The sequence below is a fragment of the Cervus elaphus genome, chromosome 4 (genome assembly GCF_910594005.1).
Source record: "Cervus elaphus chromosome 4, mCerEla1.1, whole genome shotgun sequence".
Taxonomy (NCBI): domain Eukaryota; kingdom Metazoa; phylum Chordata; class Mammalia; order Artiodactyla; family Cervidae; genus Cervus; species Cervus elaphus.
The window spans coordinates 22,323,503-22,345,681 of NC_057818.1; the positions used below are offsets into that span (position 1 = coordinate 22,323,503).

General features: G+C 44.8%; 1 protein-coding gene across 4 annotated transcripts in view; it reads right to left on the reverse strand.

Moving 5' to 3' along the window:
* The window catches only part of TOX3 (TOX high mobility group box family member 3), a 117,859-nt gene extending 98,191 nt beyond the window's left edge, over window positions 1-19,668 (reverse strand). For 3 of the 4 annotated variants that reach the window (XM_043898455.1, XM_043898451.1, XM_043898454.1), the window contains exon 1: window positions 19,067-19,667. In XM_043898455.1, the coding sequence (XP_043754390.1) occupies window positions 19,067-19,153 (87 nt within the window). In that variant the 5' untranslated portion in view covers window positions 19,154-19,667. Of the gene's footprint in view, window positions 1-19,066 lie in introns of all 4 variants that reach the window. The other variant, XM_043898452.1, reaches the window with a different exon arrangement.
* Window positions 19,669-22,179: the final 2,511 nt, after the last annotated feature.

Below are 22,179 nucleotides of genomic sequence, written 5' to 3' on the forward strand. Positions count from 1 at the left end.
ATACTGGAGTGGGTTGCCATTTCCTCCTCCAGGGGATCTTCCCAACCCAGGGATTGAACCTGTGTCTCCTGTATTGGCAGGCAGATTCTTTACCACTGTGCCACCTGGGAAGCCCTAATGATGATAATAGCTAACAATAATGAAGCCCTTGGTATACAAAGAGCTACAGTCAATATTTACAACAACCCTATGTTATAAATGCTGTCATTAATTTCTACAAAGTATATTTATTTATGGGCTTCCCAGGTGGCTCAGTGATAAAGAATCTGCCCACCATTGCAGGAGACAGGGTTCGATCCCTGGGTTGGAAAGATCCCCGGGAGAAGGAAATGGCAGCTCACTCCAGTATTCTTGCCTGGAAAATCCCATGGACAGAGGAGTCTGGCGGGCTGTAGTCCACAGGGTCACAAAAGAATTGGACATGATTTAAGCAACTGAACAACAACAAGAAGCTTATTTATTACACACAACAATCCCATGTAGCAGGTGGGTCTAGAAGTTTCTAAAATGGAAGTCCTATGAGCAGGATTTCTCCGTTTTGTTCACCAGTGTCTGTCTACCACCCAACAGAGCAGAATTACCATTTTAGAGATGAAGCTCACAAATGTGCGGGAGATCATAGAGCCCATACATAGTGGAGAGTAGCTCCAACTGGGCCTCTGCCCCCACACCCTGCCAGCCTGCCAACTGCTCGATATTCAGAGTCATTAAAATCCATTAGACCTCTTGGGCCAACCTTAGATAAACAACTGAAGGAGGAGTGAGTCAGGCTGCTTTCCAAAGTTAGCAAAATAAAGTTTTCCACTTTTCAGGAAGCTGATTAAACAAAACAGTGGCCCCCAAGACAATGGTAAAGTACATCTGCATTGCCATGAGTCACTTTAAAGCAATCTAAGAGGGTGGCTGGTTTTACAAGAGGTTAACTGCTTCTCTTAATTTGGGCAGAGCTCACGTGGCACCGGGCAGGCTTCCCAGAACCAAGACAGCAGCACTTTCTCAAAGATCAAATGCCCTGGGTGTGTGCAGAAATGTTTTCCAACTATGAGAGAGCCAACTCGTGGGTCCTGGAATGTATGTGTGGACCAGTCACCACTTGACAACTGGTCCAATGGACTCCCAGCGCTGGTGTAATCTTAGCACGGTCTTCAGGTAAAATCAAAACCACATCTACTCAATTACAGGCAGATGCTTTACCAGCTGAGCTACCAGGGAAGCCCAAGATAAATGCTGATGATGGCATAATGTAAACATATAGGAATTAGAGGAAATTTTTGACTGATAGCAGAGCACTGATTTGAATGCTCGGGCACTATCCCAATTTCTCTGTTCTCATCATTTCAATAAATTTCCTAACTCTGGGGGAAATATTCTAAAAGAGATGAATTCTAGCAAGCGTTTTAAGTTGAGAACTAGACTCGTCCTTATAAAAAGACCAAAAGGGGAAGGGATGTGCTTGGTGATTTTTTTTTTTTTTTCAGTTGCACAATATTGACATAACCAGTAGACTTTAATTTCCTAAGTGGAAATTTCTCTTGTAGAAAGATATGCAATGTATCCTTGACACTATATAAACATACTCATTATACTTAGGAGCATTTTAAGTATTTATTCATAACCTGTCTTTCTCCACAAAAGAGCTGGGTGACTTTTAAAAGTACAATTGATTCTAAGAGAGAGTTTATATTTCTAAGAATCAAGGCAAAAAAATTAAGAAAATAATAAAGCCAAGATGACCAGAATGTACATTCTACTCTCCTGGAGAGTTACTGAGTAAGTTTCATGCTGGACTCCAAGCTTCTTGGCAGCCAATGCAAAGAAATGAGAATAACAAGATTAATAATACCTATTAGCTAAAGCTAAGTGATTTTTTTCCCCAGCTTTTCCTGTACAGTAACCTAAGAAGATTCTCTGGTAAGACATTATAAAAGAGGACACTGGGATATGTAATGGGAGACAGCCTAAACAGAACTGAAAAGAGGATATTCATGAAACTACTATTTGTGCAAAGTGAAGCCCTAGGAGTGTGTAATCAATGCATGAGAAGGACCCAGTGAAGGCAACTGTGGAGTGGGGTGCACAACAGGGTACCATCCTGAGCAGGCAGCTTTCAGGCTGGCAGAAGCCTCACATTAAATTAGGTTATCTGGTTGAATGGCTGCACTGCATCTTCTTCAGGCCATTTGCCATAAATATATTATCTCTTACAACAGTTTTTACTAAGGATTGAGCAGCAGACTTCAAGAGCATCATTTCTGATAGGAAACTAAAGGACAAGAATTCTGTGTCAACCATTAAGTATAATGGCCAAATTTATCATCAGAAAAACATTTCCCCCAAAGTTGAATTCTCACATGTGGGTTACATTTCACTGGGAAATTTTAGTAGTCAAGCAATAAGGTGTTGACTATAGTCCAAAAGTTATCAGTTAAGGTTGAATTGGCCTCTCTAAAAAAAAAAAAATACCCTTTTCTTTTTGCTGGTTTCTCTTTTTTAAGATGAGCATGTTATGATACACATATTTATTCAAAAGAGGATGACGTTTGAACTGACCCCCACACACCGAGAGCAACGACCCTTTTCTTTTTTATCCCCACATCTGGACATCGTTTTTTTTTTTTTTTGTCTCTCTAGATACGACTCTTCTGGATCAGTCTCAACCACTCTTGTGGTTTGTGGTTGAGACTCTTGTCTTCTGTTGTCACTCTTCTTACTTTTCGTATAAGTCTATCAGAATTCCTTTAAACTGACTTGGTTTTCCTTCACTTGATTTCTGCCCTGAACTTCTACCAGTTTTACCCTAATAAACACACAGGTTCAAAAATCATGGGGAAGGCAGGTGAGTGCCAACTACAACCCCCATCTATGCTTGAGCAGATGGAAGCTCAAGCATGAGTGTTTTCAAAGTGTCTAACAATGAGGTGGTTTTTCAGATGATCACAATGGTATACATCACAACTAAAAGTATTTCCTAGGAATCTAGGATTAAGACAAGCCATAAATAAGGGAATATGTAGTACAAAATTTTAGCCCACTGGCAGCAGAAACCTGTCAAGCCAAAGTCAGAACTGGAGATAATATTTGAAAAATTATTAATGCAGACAGAACAAGGCTATTATGCCACCAAGAACATAAGTATGAACAACAGAGCTTTGAGGTCCAGGAAAAATAGCTAATTCAAATTAATATGCTCAAAACAACTGATATATCTAAGCAATGCACAAAAATATTAAGACAGGCAATCCTACTTTGTGGTGTTGATCTATAGCCACTGTAATGACCCTTAATATAATTCAATAATCTTTTCTAAGGAATTTTATTTTTCCTTAATGTGGTTAACTTTGGTACTAGATATGAAGGGTCTTCAAAGTCAAGTTGAGGACAAAGCAATTTAGCCAGTAGGCCAATAATCCCAATATCTATTATGCATAGGTGGATTAATTTAACTGATATATAAATAAACATTTAAAAAATATTAACAGTTTTGCATTTATTGTATGGCTAATTTTTACATATTGCAAGCAATACAAGATTACCTTATGCAATAGTGACAGAAAATAAAAAGTGAGCCAATGTAAAAAAAAATTTTTTTTAATTTTTTGATGTGAGCTATTTTTAAAGTCTTTATTGAATATGTTACAATATTGCTTTTATTGCTTATGTTTTGGTTTTTTTGGCCTCAAGGCATGTGGGATGTTAATTCCCTGACCAGGGATCAAACCCACACCCCCTGCACCGGAAGGTAAAGTCTTAACCACTGGACTGCTAGTGAAGTCCACAAAATATTTAATAAATAATATCAGTGGTATGTAGATATGGCCAAAAAGAGGTGGCAAGGCTGAGAAAGCACTGGTATACACAAAGATGAGCCATTGGAAGTGCTTTTAGAAGGAGAATGATGCTTAGACTAATATCCTTTTGAGGATCAAACCAAAGTGGAACACAGACTCAACTGCAGGTGGGAGAGATTTAGAGAATACAGAGCTGGTGAGGAGCCTGTGGTTATGACAGAGGCCTGGGCTAGGATGCTGGCAGTGGAAAGAAAGAAGATAGATGCAAAAGAGCGCATGAGAAGAAAGATGAAGACAACATGAAGAGTTATTGCCCTAAGGGAATGAAAGAGGCCCAGTAATCATGATTAACTTTTTGTATCTGAAAATGGCGAGGGTACTGAGAGAAATGGTGAAAACGTGAAGGGGAGCTTTGGGGGAAGAGGGATGCTGGTGGCCATATGGCTTATGTTGGATTTGAATAGATGGCAGACAGGGAAGTGGTAATATCTTAGAAGCTCTCTCTAGAGAGAGCTGCCATGTAGGAGATGAGAAATGCATATGAAGCCAAAGATGAAGATTTGAGGCCTTGGGGGGTAGACTGCAAAAAAAAAAACAGTGCCCCACATCTCCCGGTATCCACACGCCTTTGTCATGTGACTTTGCAATAGTTCCTTTCAAGAAATGGGATCTACTTCTCCCCTTGAAGCTGGCCTTGAGCAGTAGTATGTGCAAGAAGGAAGAGTTTCTGAGCCTGAACTCAAGGGTTTTTTGAACTTCTTAAAATGCTGCCATCCAGACTCCTGTGTACAATTTGGCTTGCCAGAGGGTAGAGACTACATGTACTCACTGGAGAAGTGAGGACCCCCAGCAGACAGTCAGCCAACCTCCAGAAGCAGAGCCTCCTAGCCGACCTGCCATCGATCACAAACACATTCTTAACCCAGCTAAGATAAGAATAACTGTGCCATACTGTACAGCAATTATCCTCCAATCAGAATAAATAAATTTAAAAGTAGAATAACTGTGCCCCTGGACCCAGCCTAAGCTGCTGATTTGCAGAATCCCAAGGGAAACCTGTTTTTTGTTTTAAGCCACAAGGTTTAATTTGTTACACAGCAATAGATATCTGATACAAACAATATCAGAGAGAGAACAGTGAAAGGCAGACAGCAAGACCTACACATGAAGTGGGAAGAAAAAAAAAAAAAATACAGGGGCAAAACAGCAAGGAGACAAGTTTGGGGAGGACATTTCCACTGTCTGGGAAGAGGAGAGAAAGCAGACAAAAGAGCAGAAGTACCCAAAGGTACCATATTTGGGAACCAGAGACAAGCAAGGTCACAGGAGACAGAAGGGTAGGGGTAGAGATAGGAGATCTCAAGGAGTCATCAGAAAATCATAGCCCCAGGGCTTAAAGTAGGATCTAACCTAAAGTTGGCACTCCATATTCTTGCAAGAACGAATGAAGTCTCCTTGGGCAAGGCAGAGCTCACAGGAGAAGAGGGAAAAGACAGTGTCAATAAATAAAAGGAGGAACAAAAGCAAACTGCAGTGAGTTGAGGAGGGCCTGGGAGTAGGAAAGACATATAACTGTAGGTAGAGATTTCCTGTTTGAGCAATGGTGTAGAGAGATGATTAAAAAACAGGGGTTCACAGAGTCAGATTAAGTGTCAACAAAGATGGTCCTTTCTCGACTTATAACTACCAGAGTGGCAGGGACCCAGCAGCAACAGATTAGCAATGCCAACCCTCCAGCACCCCCCAACCCACTGATCTGCCTTTTATCCCCACCCCCAGCTGACCTGCATGCACATCTCAGTTTGAGAAGCACTGCTCTTCGAGATCCATAGACAAGGAAGAAAGAATGTTTAATTACATCTTGAGAAAGTCCTTCTGTTTTGAACTCCCTTTCAAGACCCCAGATAAAATCAAAGGCAGCATCTCAGTTCAGTGCTGACACAGATTCCACACCTCCCTAACACTTGCAAATCCCCCTTTTCAACAAACAGACAGCAGAGCCTGAGGCCAGCAAGGTCTCCAGTGAGCTTTCCAGAATACTGTTTACTCCCCTGGTGTTTATCTTTAGGATTTTCCTCCAAGTCTGGGAAGTGATAGGGTTTTCCACTGGTGATAGTCTTCATTTACCATTAATTTATGTAAGGGAGAAAAGTGAGTTGAAAGAAACTGTGACACATATTATAATGTGTGTGTGTTAGTCGTTCAGTCGTGTCTGACTCTTTGCAACCCCATGGATTGTAGCCCTCCAGTCTTCTCCGTCCATGGAATTTTCTGGGCCAGAATACTGGAGTGGGTAGTCATTCCCTGCTCCAGGAGATCTTCCCCACCCAGGGATCGAACCCAGGTCTCCTGCACTGCAGGCAGATTCTTTACCATCTGAGCCACCAGGGAAGCCCATGAGGAGACAGCCAAAATTGTGACCAGTGAGGTGGCCCTCAACAAACTGAAGATGGAAAAAATCTGAAATGCATGTAGTGGAGGTCAGAGGACATCTGGGCACATTTGAAAGTAGAAAGGAACCAGACAGGAAAGACAGGAGTTGTCTGCAGAATCAAGAATATTTAACAGTCAGAAAAGGAGTGACATTGTTACGGGGGTGGGGTGGGGTGGTGGGGATTTCTCCCAAAGAGTAGAAACTGCTCTCCTCTGGGTCTGGATGAAAGAGAGACGTGGTCCCTAGACAAGTGAGGATGGCAATAGAGCGATTCCCAGCAGATAATATCAACAATCCTGTGAGGTGAAAGCTGAGAGTTCACTTCTAAGATTGACTCTGACTTGAAAAGAGTGGGGAGCCCTTGGGCTCTGCATTTGGAAAATGTCCAAGAGAATAAACAGATGAACAAAAGGACTCAGGTACACTCAGACAGTTTTAATTTTTAGTAGGATAAATGGCCACAGTTCTCAATTACCCTAAAGTTGAGAAATGGGGTTGACCAAAGGCTGACAAAGCCTATACAGCAAAAGGGGAGGGGGCTGAGGAGGCATGGTGGGGAAGGATGCCTTGGCTTTGCAGTGGTCAAAGGTTAATTAAAGGGACCAGGGGGTTAAGTGAGGAGAAAGCGCAAAGAGAACCATAGGTTTCTGGGGAAGAAGATTCGGTGGACATATGGATATGATGAGTCAGAAGTAAGCTGGGTTTGATCGAAGAGGAAACATGTCCACTGAAAAACAATCTCATTTAAAAACACAACTAAACATTGACTTCTGCATAAAACTCTGTTACCAAGAGTTTGGACTTGAGAAATGACAGTGTAAAAATTCAAGAGGTAGTTCAAAATGGAAAGAAATTTGGATCTAAAATATAGGTAATCAATTAACGTCAGGACATTGAATTTGCAGCTCCTGCAAAGAAGATCAATCATCACGTATTTTAAGCTGATCCAAAATAAAACCCCAAAGCTGAAGAAAGGATTGAAAAGATAGCATGGTGTATCTCTTTCACTAAAAGAGGACCCTCTAAGGGGCAAATAAAAGCTAAAATATTGAATGAAGTAAAATACAGCATCACCGTTTGTACTTGGAGATAACCGGAAAGGGTTCCTCAGACCACACTCCCAGGCACTCAGGCCTGCTTCCTCAGTAGCTGTGTGTCTGCCTGGGCACACGGCCAGCCACAAACTTGCACTGATAGGTGTGGCCTTGTGTCTCAGCTCTGGCCAGTGAGGAATAAGCAAGGGTCCTGCGGCAGACTCTGGAAACCTCCCTTGACCGCATTTCCTTCCTGCTGGTTGGACCATGAAGATGACTGGCCCTGTACCTGGAACCGTAAGGACAAGGGGCATGTGAAAGTTGGAGGTAAGCTTGGGTCCCAGATGTTTAGGAAGCCCCCAGAGCAGCCCTGTATTACTTACCTCTGGTCTTCATTAGAGACAAGAGAAAATCTACCTCATTCAAGCCACTGCTTCTCAAGTGGTTTTTTGAGGTTCTGTGTTTTGCTTGTTTTGTTTTATATTTTGGCCATACCTCACTGCTTGTGGAGATTTTATTTCCTTGACCAGGGGTCAAATCCAGGCCCCCAGCAGTGAGAGCAGAGACCGCTAACCACAGTCGTCGTTGTTCAGGCGTTCAGTCGTGTCTGACTCTTTGCAACCCCATGAACTGTGCACGCCAGGCTTCCCTGTCCTTCACCATCTCCCAGAGCTTGTTCAAACTCATGTCCGTTGAGTCAGTGATGCCATCCAAGCATCTCATCCTCTGTCGTCCCCTTCTCCTCCTGACTTCAATCTTTCCCATCATTCTGGTCTTTTCTAACGAGTCGGCTCTTCGCATCAGGTAGCCAAAGTATTGGAGCTTCAGCTTCAGCATCAGGCCTATCAATGAATATTCAGGACTGATTCCCTTTAGGATGGACTGGTTTGATCTCCTTGCAGTCCAAGGGACTCTCAAGAGTCTTCTCCAACACCACAGTTCAAAAGCATCAGTTCTCCAGTGCTCAGCCTTCTTTATGGTCCAACTCTCACATCTGTACATGACTACTGGAAACACCATAGCTTTGACTATATGGACCTTTGTCAGCAAAGTAATGTCTCTGTTTTTTATATGCTGTCTGTCTAGCTTTGTCATAACTTTTCTTCCAAGGAGCAAGTGTCTTTTAATTACCAGGGAGGAGTGACCCCAAGATTTTTTTTCCTTTTACTTGCAAGCAAACCCTAACTCACAGGTTCTTCTTTACCTGAATCAAAGTTTCCCCTTCCTTGACCATTTCTGGAACACTTTTACCAAACCAACCATTGGCCTCTGTCTAGAACATCTCCCCATGTACCCATATTGACACAACCACACAAACACCCATATTTCCTGAACACTCACATATAAACACCCTCTCCCACCAAACCAGAGGTTTCTCAAAGGCAGACCACATCTAATAGGCCCTCATAAGAAGTGCATTCCTAATAAATGAGTAATAAGTAACAATGATGATACCTGCATTAAATAGGCACAGGCTATTTCTGGTTTCCACAAAGAACAAGAAATATGAACAACTCAAATCTTTAAAAATCTTCAAAACCATCAAGTTTCACTTCATTTAGCAGTTTAAATGGATTTTTTCCCCTTTTTTTTAATACCATACATCCACTTCCTTTTGCTGTGATGTCAGGGTTTTGCTGCCCCTCTGAGATACCATTGCTCCCGACTCTTGGCTCATCTGGTTTCTAGGGGGGCTGCCAGTATGAACCTCTCATTCTAAGATGCGTATGTGACACTGGGCCTGGGCACATGACCCAATTCCATCCAATGAGACTTGATGCACCCGAGGTACTAAGATAAGTGAGGAAGAGAATCGTTCCCTTTTGGGAAGGCTGTGCAGATGGGACTTGCAGCTGTTACTGGACATCTTCCCACCATCTGAGTATAACCTGACTGAGAAAGAAGCCAAACAGATGAACACACAACTAATAGAAGAGTCTTGACAGCATCGCTTTGTGACACCTGGATCCAGCTGTGCCTGAAGCAAAACTTACAACCCTTTTTCTATTTAAAACAGTTTGAGGATTTTCCCTATTTGGGTTCAAAATAAGTTTTACCTGTACAACAGTTTTAATGGCGTCTCCATTAAACACTGTTAGAATTTTTTGAGTAAGCCAAATAATAAGAGTTGAGTTTTTCCCTGAAGACAGGAATGCGCGAGTGCTAAGCTGCTTCAGTCATGTCTGACTCTTTGCAACCGTATGGACAATAGCCCACCAGGCTCCTCATGGGATTCTCCAGGAAAGAATACTGGAGTGGGTTGCCATGCCCTCCTCCAGAGAATCTTCCTGACCCAGGGATTGAACCTGTGTCTTTTACATCTCCAGCAATGGCAGGCAGATTCTTTACCACAAGCACTATCTGGGAAGCCCGAAGACAAGCATAAAAGATTAGAAAAGAGATCTACTAGTATTCTTTATGAGCACTCAATAGTTCTAAATTTAACTCATCCTTTTTCCAAAAAAAAAGAAAGTTTCAAGTCAAACATACATATTTAATAAAAGTTTTGTAGCAGGTCAGCATTTGGGACTTCTACTTCCTATATCTAGAAGATTTTTAAAAGAAAGTGGAAAACTTTTGTTATTCTATGACACATCAAAATCCCTTGCTCATTACAAATTAGCTGTAGAAACTGCTGGAAAATCTCATAATGTGGTATAGTTCTACTATATCAATTTAACATATGTTGAGAACTCACTTCCGTTACAATATTTAACATAATTCTTTTATATAAACAATTTATAGTCAGTGTAGCAAAGGCCACATTCAACTTGCAAGCTCTGAAATAGAAGGGCCCACCTTAAAATCTAGTTCCTCCAAAAGAATGAGTCTACATCATTCAGATAGTATTTAGAGTGAAATCCAAACACTTCTTGATATTGGCCAATTTGTTTAACTTCAGGATTATGAAGACATGAAAAGTATTCTTTTATAAACAAAGTACAATTAAATTAAGATTAAAGACAGAATGTTAGTCCTACAAGAAGGGCCATTTTCCAACGGCTCATGTGTTTTACACAAGCATGGAACATATTTAAAAGAACATGGCCTCCCAAAGGAACGGATTAAGAGACAAACCTAGGAAACAAAGAACATAAAATGATCTACTACAGAGAGAGAAAATAAAACCTGTCAGAAGCTCATGCAGACCTTGAATAAAAGCCTCTATTTCTTATATTTTAAGTTTTTTAAAGAGTGCTGAATCCACCTGTAAAACATATTGAATTTATAAGCATACTTAGCTGAAATCCTGTCTTTCCTCATTAACCACACTCAAAACAGATTCCCTAAGATACTAATGCCATCATTAACACGTCACAAAATCCAATTTGAACCTGTACCTCTTACATCAAGAAAAACACATGAAATATTTTAATTTGAAAGTTGGCTGACGTGGTTGTAACATGAAGTGTTACAAATTTTGCATCATTCCCAGTTGATGACCACTATTTAAGAATGCTTTTTTCCAAATGACTGTTAAGATAGAAAAGATATACTGTCACACACCCACACACCCACACACCCACACACTCCTTTTTTGTATCATAGTTGTAATGGTACAGTAGGATTTCCAAGTTTTCTGAGTTTCACATGTCATGTCCTAAAATACTACCTCCCTAACTGGGAAGCTGGGTTAACAAATACCACATCAGCCAACCCTCTTGATTAAGTATATATCCTTGCCACCCCTGTCTCCTTACATTTAGAGGAGTCACTTCTGTTTCTAGCACTTTATCATGTAGAGGAAGACCCCGACTTTGGTCCTTCAGCCCCGATTTCTCTCTCTTGAGTTCCAGGGCACTGGTAGGTTCCAGGGCACCTACTTGATATCTCTGTGGGAATGTTCCAGCAAAACATCCTCAATCAGCTTTATCTGTCCTTCAACACCAGCTTCTCCTTTGGCCTCTCTGCCTCTGTTTGAGGTCAACGGTCACGCAGGTCCCAAGTTCAAACACTCTGCCTCCTTTTCCCCTTCCTAAGCTACAGAGATGCTCTGTTCCCTGCCCTCCTCTCCTTCACATCCATTCCCACCTCTCCTTAGTTCAAATCTTTCCTCTCTGCCCCCACCCTCACAACCTCTTGTCAGGTCCCACGCGAAAAAGTCGGAGCCATCTTCACACAGGGCAACCCCACCCACACCGCCAGCCTCTCAAAATTGTTCAGATGTGCCCCATAGTAGATGAGGGTGTCTTTCCAATAGGCTTCCTCCTTGCTAACAGAGCAAAGCATTCATTATGCTCATGTGACAAGTGCCCAGCCCCAGGGGATGGATGACATGGGATTGGTTGAAGCTGATCACAGCAATCTCTTTGTCAATGATGGGTCTAGGGTGGACATGTGATCCATTTCTGATCAATAAGTCAAAAGAGTCTAGTGGAACTGTTATCAAGAAAGCTTTCTTTTTTAAAAAAAAAATGTATTGGAGTATAGTTGCTTTACAATGTTGTATTAGTTTCTCTGAGCAGCAAAGTGAATCAGCCATAGTATGTGCATGCATGCTTCAATTATGTCTGATTCTTTGTGACCCCATGGACTGGAGCCTACCCCCCAGGTTCCTCTGTCCATGGAATTTTTCAGGCAAGAACACTGAAGTGGGTTGCCATTTCCTCCTCCAGGGGATCTTCCCCACCCAGGGATCGAACCTGCAACTCTTGCATCTACTGCATGGGCAGGCAGATTCTTTCCCACTGAGCCACCTGGGAAGCCATATGTATACACATATTCCCTCTTTTGCGAATTTCCTTCCCATTGAGGTCACCGCAGAGCGCTGAGTAGAGGTCCCTGTGCTATACAGGTTCTCATTAGCTACCTATTTTACACATACTAGTGTGTACATAGCAATCCCAATCTCCCACCCTATCTTTCCCCCTTTGTGTTCATAAGAGACGTGTAGAAGGAGAAAGTGCTCCTTTGCTACCACCCCCACCACACTGCTATCCTGTTTCTCATTTTGCATGATATCATGTGAGGATATGATGTGAGGATGTGATGCCAAGAGCTACAGCAGCCACCCTGTGACCATGAGGAGACTGTTGAAACTCCCAAGGATGACAGAATAAAAAGAAAAACAAACAGGTTTCTTGAAGACATGACTGTGCTGTGCTTCGTCACTCAGTTGTGTCCAACTCTTTGTGACCCCGAGGGCTGCAGTCCACCAGGCTTCTCTGTCCATGGGAACTCTCCAGGCAAGAATACTGCAGTGGGTTGCCATGCCCTTCTCCAGGGGATCTTCCCAACCCAGGGATAGAACCCAGGTCTCCCACACTGCAGGTGGATTCTTTACCATCTGAGCCACCAGGGAAGACATGACTGAACCATCCAAAACAGCCAGAGATGGCCCACTAAAGACTTACAAGTAAACCAGTGTCCTTATGGTTTATGCCACTGTTTGCTGGGCATTTGCTCCCTGGAGCCCGAAGCATTCTAACCGATAAATGTCCACAGAACAAACTCTTTCCCTTACCACTTAACACCCTCCATGCCATGCTACTTACAGCATGACATCATCACCTGGGAGCCCCACCCCAAACCGATGATTCAGAATCTCTAGGGGTAAAGTCCAACAGTCTGTGTTATAAAAAGCATTCTAGGTGATCACTGTATATGCTAAAGTTTGAGAAACACTGCTCTATAATATGATCACAAATTACTCTTTTCCATTTAATCTACTCTCCTACATACCATAAGGAACACTTCTCTAATGACAGTGACCTCATTTCACTAGGTCTGGGCATCATTTGATGCTCGCTTAATTTCATCTCTTTCTAATCAAAGTTTTCAAACTTGAAGCCTCCTGGGACCTCAGAGGTTTACTGAGGTCGAACTATGAGGGAGAGAGACAGGAGAGGACCATGGTGAATGGTGGAATGCACGGTCGTCTGAATCAGGGCAACAGGAGATGATGCCACAAGAGGGTACAGGTCTAGTACTGCCAAATTTATGAGGAGGGCAAAGCTGGAAATCCAGATTTACATGCAAAGATTTTTAGAAGCATACAACTCATTTATTTAAAAAAAAAAAAAAAAACACTGGTGCAAAGTAAACAAAACAAGTCCTCAAGGCGATTCAGCATTCCCCTGACAGTTTGTGACCTGGAGTAGAAAGTTTTTGCAATATCCACACACACTTTGAATGCTGTGGCCACAGACAACCACTGACTTCACCTGAAATGACTGAAATTAATACTCTTTGGCTAACTATGTTAGACTCCACCGAGCACAAGGTTCTCATCAACACTCCACTGTTTGGGATGGCAAAATGCGGGGGCAGGGGGAGGGTTATGGACATCTAGTTACTGTCAGCAAGATCACTTTATCCATTAGTCACCAGACTGGACACCTAGAACTCCAAGCCTCTTGGGGGCCTATAAAAATGTTCAAAATATGAGAAAAAAATAATTGGCCACACAGCACACACAGGCACATGTGTGCACATGTGCACACAGACACACAGTACAAAATTAAAACAAATAGATGCTTAATTAAATGCCTACAAAATACAAACACAAGCCACCTCACCAACAGCAACTCAGATATGGTATCACATCATATTATATTAAATGGAGGATGTAGAGGGGAGCCCAGATCAATAGGACTGAGGCATTGCCAAGGTCCTCAAAAGACCTGAGTGCCAACCTGGAACCAACCATTCTGCCCTAGGTCTTATCTTCCTTATAGCAATCACAAACTTCATACTCAGTTTTACTGCCCCTTGACACTACTCACTCCAGGATCCTCAGCCTAAAACAAAGTTTTTAACCATGGCTGCACATTAGAATCACCTGAGGAGCTTTTAAACACTGCTGCCTAGATCCCATCCCCAGAGATTCTTATTGACCTAGTCTAGGGTAAGGCTGAGTTTCAGTATCTTCTACAAGCCTCCTCCTACATAACCATGACTGAAGCCAGGGCTGAGACTCCACTGTTCTAGAAACATTTCCAGAAACATTCTCTGAGATACACATCTTTCCAGTTAGACCAGCTTGATTTTCTTTCTACTGCCTTGGCTTGGAACACAGGAAGATTATGGCACCATCAGTGGACTAATTATCTAGAACAGGGGTTGGCAACCTTTCTCTATAAAGTGGCAAACAGCAAATGTTTCAGGCTTTGCAAGCCATGCAGTCTTTGTCACCATGACTCAAATCTGCCACCGTGGCATGAAGGCAGCCCGCCTCCCAGACAAGATGTAAACAAATGAGTGGGGCTGTGTTCCAATAAAACTTTATTTATGGAACACAAAAGTCAATTTCATGTAGTTTTAACAGTCACAAAATATTGGGTTGGCCAAAAAGTCCACTTGGGACTTTCTGTGCCAACTTACTTAAAACCCGAATGAACTTTTGGCCAACCCAATATTATACTTCTTTCAAATTCTTTCAACCATTTAAAAATGCAAAGACCAACCTTAACTTGCAGACCATACCAGAACAGTCAGGGGGCCAGATGTAACCTGCAGGATGCTGTTTGCCAAATCCTGGTCTATAACAACTATTCCATTGGTTTGAGATGATAAAAGTAACAAATGATAGAATCCAAATGATTAGATTAGAACTACACTGAAAGTGTAGTTCCACTCACTCAAATGAACAATCCATGTAGGTGAACACTGCAGTAGAACTGCCCACATAGTTGAACATAAACTAGAAATGACTTATTAAAAAAATGATTTTTTGAATTCTCATCTGCCTATGAGTTTGTCAACACAAAAGCTGAGCATGTGTTGAGAGTACTACATAATGATTTCAATTGTTTGTTAATTTGCTATATTTAAAATTCAGGCTATTTCCCATAAAAACCCAGATTATCATTCTCTTGAAAAAAAAAATGAAATGCAGAATATGGAGATACTGGGTCAAATGTTGGCATGACAAAAATCTAATAATGCTGAGCAAGGCACCCCCTTTCAATGGGGCATGTTCTCCACTTAACCACAACACCTGGCTTCATGAAGGTTAACCAGATGTCCCTATAGACATTTTGTTTATGACCCCTGCTTTAAGGTCCTTAGAAACATTTTATTTCTTTCAATGTGGTTTCCACATCTTATTTAAATACCTGACATGAAAAATCTCTCAATCTGCTCTCAAAGTTCAACACTCCCATACTCTAGAACCTACAAATGAAATCATGAGTTTTTATGCTCGTGCAAGATATTAACTTAAAAAGAGTTTCAGTCACACGCCCCTCCCCGCTCAATATGTTCCCAATTTAAACCATGGTCTCCACTGATATAGACCAATGACAAATCACCCTTCAGGTCCTCCTGCTCTTCAAGCTAGTTAAGGTAGAGGCCCATGAGGTGGAGGAAAAGAGTTCACATCAGAGCGTCTTAATTAAGCAGAGTGATCAATAACACATATAGTAATTAGAAAGGAATGTTTGGGACTGATAGAGTTACAACAGTTAGGACCATTCTATATAGGGTAAGAAGTCAATAGCGGTATTTTGAAAGGGGGTGAGGAAGCCCTAAGAACATGCAGAAAAGTAACTAGAGTTGAGTTCAAGTTCATTATTAACCCACAGTGTGATTTTATCTTGCTTACACCCACATAAAATAAAATAGTTTATTTAGGGGGAACAGACTTCTGAGCACTACATGCTGATGGATATGTTGCATATTATCTTCTTACTGGTAAAGACAAATTGAACCCGGGGAAAGAAAAAATCCAGGTATATAGACAATGGGTCATTAACTCACTTGAGTAAGATAAGGCCTTTTTCAAAAACATATATATAGGTGTTAAATTTGTTAGCTGCATCAGAAAAAGAAATGCTCAAACAGTAGATTTTCCACTTGAAATTAAAATGGAAATTAGCCCTGAGGAAATAGAGATGACTTTAAGTTTATACATCAGTGGCTGGTTCATGAATTATTAACTGATTTTAATGATCCTGGCTATATTTTATTTGAAGTTATTCTCCTACTTGCGATGACTTTTGAACCCTCAAAACTCTTTCATCCATTCTCCATAGACAAAATTACACACTCTCATGATCGCTGACATTTAAAAAGGATCCATATACTCACAGAATGTAAAGATAATGCACATGATATAATTTATACAAAGGACTCTGGTCATTTGTTAAAGAGAGAAATGAATGAAACCCTATTATTCACGGTTTGTAAATAAATTTAAAGATAAGCGCTAACTTTGCACTTGTTAAGCCTGGAGCAGAGGGCTCTGTATTTCTTCTAAAGTTTCCCAGATGGTCGTTAAAACAAGAAAGGGCAGAAACAGACTTTCTTAGAAAGCCATCGTTTCCCATCCAGAAAGATAATATATATGATTAAAAGTTAAAGTCTTTGGAGATTAATAATTACAGGTGTTTTCAAATAAAATAAATGCATGTCTTTGTCTGCTAGTTTTTACATTTTCAATATAAATCTGTACTGAACAACGCCACTTCAGACACACAAGTTAGCTATGAAACAAAGTGCTATAAACCTTTAATTAGCACTTGCTGTTTTATACCCATGAAGTTAATACTTCCTCATCTACTTCATTCTCTCCATAAAGAAAAATTACAGGGAAGAGAGTTGAGTTGTTCACTTATGAAATGAAGAGTAGGAAAATATAGTATCATGGCTCAATTTAAAGACTTTTGTATTTTTATCTGCAAGGAATGAAATGCAAACATCCCTTAAAATAAGTACAATCTGATTTGTACCAATATTAAGTGCTAACTTTCATAAGTTGGGTACACAGTGCACTTAAGATGACAGATTGCAGAATTACTATGAAACTGAGTTATTTCAGGCAAATAGCTGCATTAAGAAAATATGACAGCAATCCACCTTGTGTCCCTACTCCTGAAGTTGAACTAGCATTTCAATAAATATTGTCTGTTTTTAAGCTTTCTAGACCCTCCCTGAAATAAATAATGTTCTGAGTTTAAATTGACTCCAAATAGCCTTTCTCAAAAAATAAAAAGAGACACACACAAAACACCCACAATTTCCTCTGGTCCCTTGAAGTACCCTTGGGATCCTAGTGAACAGAGATTTGCCACGCATTGCAGTGACTGGATTAGTACAAAAGGTTTCTATTTTGGTGTCATTGGAGGGTTGCTGATCTTAAATCAGAGAAAGAAGTAGTTACATTAGGAAAGGTAATGGCTTCCAAAAATAAGAGCCTGCCCAGTTAGACAAGGCTTGCATACACAAGGCTAAGTTGTAAGGAGACAAATAATACCCCACTGGAATAATTAGGTGGATTCTCAGATACACTACATACTTAATTAGGCTGCCTGAGTCCCTAACTGAGCATACATGGGGGACTTTTTAAAGCATTTAATAACCTGAGTAAATCCAAAATCAGAGGACAGAAACTAAACGGTAACTCTGGCTACCTCGGTGGGCTTTTTGTTGCTTCTCTTTCAAAGCTCAGGAATTTGGAGAGCATTAATGCCCCTCTCCTCGCCCTCCCATCACCAAAGGGTAAAAAACACTGAATAATGTCCCTTCCTTCTATACTTGCTGGGAGGCCCCTCAGTGCCAGGAGCAGAGCTGGACGACGATGCCACAGGGACAAGGGTGAGGGAGAGAAACCTTGATGGTCTTTCACAAACTTCAGCACTGGAGTTGCGATCGGATGGGAGTATAAACAAATAGAAAAGAACAGAAGCTTCCATCAGCCACGGGGCACTGCAACCGTTCCTCCCTCTAGATACAATTCCCCTTCTTCCTGCTATGCTCATTAGTTTTGTATAGCACCTTTCTTTCTGCAGGCTCTTTATTTCCTCCTCTGTTATCCAAGCAATCATAAACAAACTGCGATTTGAAAGAAAAAAGGGGAGGGGGGAGGGAGGAGCAGGGGTGGGGAAGGAGAAAGAAAAACCACATTCAAAAGGCACAGCTCTTTCTCTGAATATCGCCCTCGGGGTGATGTTTCCTCCAAAGCTTGGCCTTGGGGGCTTCAGGAAGGATGGAGAACGCGAGTCCGCGCTGCCCTGGGCCAAGGACTCCGGCTCTCGCACGGACTCGCCGCTGCGCGCGGCACCAGCTGCCCTTCCGAGAGATCCACCTTCGGCCACCTGAAATGCTCGGTCCTCAAAGTTGGCGCAGGGGGAGGTGAAGGAGGTGGGGTGATCCAGGGCGTGGTGTGGAGGTCTCCAACCCTGATCTCCCCGAAATGCCAAATTTACCCCTCCCCAGAAAATGAGAGATGAGAAGCCACTGGCGCTAACCCGGCAAGAGCGGGCCCCTCCGTTGCCTGGTCCAAAGTGACCCAGCGAGAGGGCAACAAAGGCCACCTGCGGGGGTCCCAACACTTCCCGGCCCCCTTCTTCCCCCATCCAGGGCACGCTCAAAAGTTAGTTCCTTTCCTTCGCTAAGCGGCCCGGAGTCCAGCTCTAGGGCGCGTGGGGGAGGTGAGATGGACTGGGAGGGGGGCGGCGAGGTCATCAGACCACGAAATCGGGGACTCCTGCGTTGCCCCCCTCTACCCCAAACTCAGGGAGCCTGCGATCGGGTTTACTAATAACAACAACAAAGCGAGTCCCCCCTAGCAGTTCTTGGGCTGCTCCTTGCTTCTTTGGGGGCAGCCAAAGAGAGTCGGCGGAGTGGGGGGTGGGGGAGAGAGACAGTGGGAGGAGAGGCGGAGGGGAGAGGGGAGCGCAGGCTGAGGGACAAAAAGGGGGGTGGGAAGGGGGCAGAAAGAGTAGAGCGAGAGAGTTGGACAGAGACGAAGGCGCAATGGGCAGGGAGTGGAGAGGGGACAGAAAAGTGCAGCAGGCAGAGCTGGGCGCGCCCGGAATGGAGAGATGGCCCCCGCCCCGCCGCCCCCGGCCCCCGCCCGGCCCGGTCACCTTGCTGTAGCCGTAGTACCCCAGGCACTGCGCGAAGTCCAGGCCGGCGGGGTCCCCGGCCGCCGCGGGGTAGAACCTCACATCCATGCCTGAGCCGGGCCCGGGGCCGCGGGGCCGAGACTGGGGCTCGCCGGGGCCGGTGCCCGCCTCCTCGAAGCCGCTAGATCCACCGTCGGGGGGCGCCGGGCCGGGGTTGTCCCGGGGGCGGCGCGCGGGACGCGGGGCCGGAGGGGCGCAGCGACCTGGAGCCGAAGGAGCCCGGGAGCCGCGGCCGCCGCACACAAAGGCGCGGCCACGCGAACCGCGGGAGAGCGGGAGGCGGCCCGGGGGACGCGCCCCGCCGGGGCACCGAGGCAGCACTGCGCGCGGGCCGGGCGCCCGGGACGCGGGGCGCGGCGCGGGGGCCCGGGACGGCGCGGCGAGTTCAGGTGCGCGGGGCGAGGCTGGGACTGGGACGGCGGCGGCGGCGGCGGCGGCTGGCCGCGCTCCTCCTCCTCCTCCCCGGGCGGACTGAGGAGACGAGCCGCGGAGACAAGGGGCCCGGCCCCTCCCCTCCTTCTCCCTCTCCTGCCTCCCTCCGCCGCCGGTCCCCTCCCCGCGCGGCCGCCGCTCCGCCCCTCCCACCGCGGGCAGCTGGCGCGCCGCCCGCCCCGCCGGTGCGCTCTCGGCCCGGACCGCCTCCGGGCGCGCGGACCCCGCCCCGCCGGCCCCTGCCCCGCGCGGCCCCTCGCCGCTCACCCCGCGCCTCGCGCAGCGCTCACCCGCCCCGTCGCCCGCCCGGCGGCCTCCCCCTCTCCCGGGCCCCTCTTCTTCCCACCGCGCCCCCCTTCCCTCTCCGGTCCTCTTTGTCCCCGCTGCCTCGGAGCGCTCCTCGCTCCCCTCCTTCCCTCGGCCACTTCGGCCAGCCCCGTGCCCGGCGTGGCCCTCCAGCCCCCTTTCCCACCACCCCTGCCCGGGGCCCCCCGGCTGCGGTCAGCAGCGGCCACGCGCCGTCCACTCCCTTCCCACCACCGCTCTTTCCCTCGTTTCCACTCCTCGCCCCATTCCGTTCTCGTGGGTCCCCCGGTCCCTCTACGGCCCTGCACCTTCCCCTGCGAGTGCTCCCTTCCTCTCGGAGGTACCTAACCCAGCAGGTCACCTGCCCAATTGCCTCCCGAGAGCCGGGAGCCAGGGTACACCTGTGGGGAGGGGTGGGGGCCTGCCCTTTCACAGGTAGGCAGACCTGAAGCTCCGGGGTTCAGGCTCTTGGCGCTTCTCTTCGTGTTTTCTTTGCTCTTGTTTGTATTCGAAAGGTATTTGAGTAACTGGATCTAGGCGGATCACTCACTGCTCTCGGAGAGAAAATGTCCCTATTTTCCTAAAAGGTTCTGGGTGATTAACTTCCTCACACTGCACTCTCCCAGCCCCTCTTCATTTCTTTCTCTTTCTTTAAGCTGCATCTTACCCCCCACCCCCACGTCCCTACCCTCCACTTTGCTTCGGGTTCATTTGAGAGTTTGGCCCTCAGCCTTGGCAGAAGGGAAAGGATTTTATACCAGCCGAGAACGTTAGGGAGAGGCTGTGAGATTTGCCCCCCTCCCCAATTTGGTTATCTAGAAACTAACCGGAAGGGAGAAATTTAGGAATATTTGAGCTGACGCTCACTCACACTTTCATCCCTGATCACACTTTGCTGGCCCACAGCCTGAAGTTTTTCGGACAAGCATCACAGGACTTTCTCTCCGTTTCGTCTATTCTCCCTGGCTTGGTGACACCTTATGTCTGTACCTTTGCCCAATGTTATCTTTCTGAAACCAAGCAGGAAAAAATAAACTTCAATTAGGCGAAAGTTTGTGTATTTGCCCTTCTCTTAGCAGAGTCAGGTGTTTGGAGACTGCGTGAGAGAGCGGTGTGTATTCAGGAAAGGAACAACTGCTTACATTGTCGCTGGGTTGACTCCAATCCCCCCTCCTGAAAAAGCTTTGGTCTCCTCTCCCGAGTCTCCATTTAACGTTGACAACCCAGCGGCGCTCCCTAATGGCCCAGCGGGTTGCACAAATTGGCAGTGAGCTGAGATATTATCAGGACAACACCCCATTGAGCAGGTTCTTGAAACGCAGAAGTGGAGGCCCTTTCTCCGGGCCACTGGGCGCCTGTGGCCTTTTCCACCAATCAGAGCCCGAGGTTGCAGTGGCCACCTGTTGTCTCGCAAGAGTACATCTTTTAAGTTTCACTATTAGTATTTAACAATGGCGGAGAGTGCAGCATCTGGCCACAGGAGAGGAGCAGCCTGCTGAGCTGAGGTACCAAAAAAGAAATCTCTCTTTTTTTTTCTTCCAGATAGTTGTTAAAGAAGCCCCCAAAGGCTGGGAAGGGGAGTTTTTCTTCGCGCACTCACAGCCCTCACCTTCTGCTCGTTCTGTCACACATCCGAAGCAATCTGAGCTTGATTACAGAGGATGAAGCAAAGTATAATCAAAGTTACAGAGAGACAAAACCTGAAGCTGTAATCAGACTTCGAGGATCAGGAATACAAATATTCGCACTGGAAACCCCACTAGCTGCAAGACTGGGAATTGCATGTGAGCGCATGCGTGGCATTGAGCATAGCGCTGTAGAGACTGGAAACTCAGGACAACCTTCTCCCAGGAGCCTCCCAGGAGGCAGGAATGCCAGGCGCTAGGGGTACCACCTCCAGGCCATTGTTGTGAGAAAGGCTTGCTCTTAATATCCCCCTCCCCGTTACAATGCAGATGTTTTGGAGAGGGAAACAATATTTCGTCAGTCGATATTTTAAGATGATGATCATTTAGGAAGTAATGTAAGCGAAAGTTCTGAGTGTAGATCTTGATTAAGAAGAGAGGAAAAAAGAAACTGTCTGATGAGTCTGAAGATACATATGTTGAGACACTATGAATAAAAAAAAAAAAAAAATCCCTAGACCAGAAATAGTCATCTGGGAAGGCTGTATGCCAACCCCTGACTTTGGCTACTGTCCATAATCTGTGCATTCAGCAGCTACTTTTGCATGACTTCCCCTGTGCTGGACACTGTTTGGGCACTTGTGAATGAGAAGGAGGAGCCCAAAATGATACATGTGAAAGCCCTCAAAGAAGTGGACCAGTCACACTCCT